Here is a 1,648-nt window from a genome sequence, read left to right as displayed (position 1 = left end):
AAGTTGGAACCGAGCCGTTCAGAGAAAGTCGGATGTGCGTCGCATTCGCCTGCTTTGTGAACGTCGTCTTTGTGTCATTTAGCAATTAAAAATCTCAGCAGCGATCCAACGTGGGGTTCCTCAGGGCTCCGTTCTTAGAACACTCTTCTTCCAATATTTACATCATCGTTATGATCTCTCCTACCACAGACATGATTACTTTTTTATTTACACTTGTTCTGTCTCCCTTCCTGTATGAAGAACACATAAAGGTTATCTAGTGATGACTATAAATGTGTGATTGACTTATTAATCACACATTGATTCGACCATACCAGGTGCTGGTATGACCTTCGACCCTCTGTATATGATTTACATTTCTATGTCAATGAGTCAGRTTCTCCCTAATATCAGTGAGTTAATTGGTTTTAATTCTAAATGTTCAGCAATAAAAAAAATTTTGAATTGTTTGAATCACTGAAAAGTCAAAAAGATCCTCCGGTATGATCCAACCAGGTCTCCAAAGATCCCTGTGAATCTGTGAATGCTGTTAAAATGAATAAAAATCTRACCAATGAGCTCCAGCTTCTCTCTGCATCCTCTAAGTTTGATGTCATTCAGCGGYARAAGGACCTGATTCAGCTCATTTCTGCTGGATCGTACGCAGAGAGTCCAGATTCTGCCTCTTCAGAAAGGATTTCCGYGTCKGATCCGGTCCTAAACCTGGAAGTCCTCTCTGAGTTCTGACTGGTCCCCGAACRGAGCGGGCCTGGATCAGAATCTGAGGATAACTTGCTGTTCCAGTGCAGGCACAGAGCTGAAGTGTGCTGCATTGGAGCCAAAGCTGCAGCATCACCCTGAGCTGCAGCATCACTGCTCTGCCTCTTCTGCAGAGGCCCCAGTGACAGATGGATGAAACTAAAAGACACGCAAACCTCACAAGGGCCCATTATCACCCCGCTCTGTCTGCCTGACAACAAGGATTAAAGGCGCACCACCACCACCATCATCACCATCATCACCACCATCAGCAGCAGCAGCAGCAGCAGCAGCAGCATCATGAGCAGAGCAGCTCCTCTCTCTGCAGTCTGCATCCGCATTTAGGAGTCCTCTCCCGCATCCATCAGCACATTCAGGACACGCAGCACCAAACTGGGGCCAGTTAGCAGGACGCGTGATGCGTGCGGAGCAGGTGCGGTTTTCACTAACCTGTCTGTCCTTTTCCCAGCGTCTTCTCCAGCCGGTACGGTCCCACATAGTTGGCGTAATGCCCGCTGTTGGCGTCCTTCCCCGAAGATGACATGTTTTAAAATCTGCGTGGGCGTGAAATGACTCGCGCGGACCGGATTCTGTGGCGGGACGCGTCTCCGCAGCGGCAGCTCCGCGGCTCCCTCCGTCAATCTGCCGGTGGGTCGCTGCGATCTTCGGCGTCGCTGACCCGCGCGTGAGCGTGCGTGCCTTCCTGCGTGCGTGTACGCGCGGCTGTGTGCGTGTGCCCGCGGTCCTCCGGGGGTTCGGTCCTCGGCGCGGCTCAGGCTGCGGTCCTGGATCCGGGTGTCATGGTGTTCGGCCGGAGGAGCGGTGCGCTGCGGCCCCGTTGGGTGTGATCTGATGATGGGACAGCACCGACTGCTGCCGCCGGTCCAGCTGCCTCCAACTGCTACAACTC

General features: G+C 52.2%; 1 protein-coding gene across 7 annotated transcripts in view; it reads right to left on the bottom strand.

The window, feature by feature from the left end:
- LOC103462996 (serine/threonine-protein kinase BRSK2-like) overlaps window positions 1–1,632 on the bottom strand; it is a 107,783-nt gene extending 106,151 nt beyond the window's left edge. For all 7 annotated transcript variants that reach the window (XM_008406089.2, XM_008406090.2, XM_008406092.2 and 4 more), the window contains exon 1: window positions 1,189–1,632. In XM_008406089.2, the coding sequence (XP_008404311.1) occupies window positions 1,189–1,282 (94 nt within the window). In that variant the 5' untranslated portion in view covers window positions 1,283–1,632. The remainder of the gene's footprint in view (window positions 1–1,188) is intronic.
- Between the last annotated feature and the right edge of the window lie 16 nt (window positions 1,633–1,648).

The sequence above is a fragment of the Poecilia reticulata genome, linkage group LG3 (genome assembly GCF_000633615.1).
Source record: "Poecilia reticulata strain Guanapo linkage group LG3, Guppy_female_1.0+MT, whole genome shotgun sequence".
NCBI lineage: Eukaryota > Metazoa > Chordata > Actinopteri > Cyprinodontiformes > Poeciliidae > Poecilia > Poecilia reticulata.
This window is presented reverse-complemented; position numbering and strand designations above follow the sequence as displayed.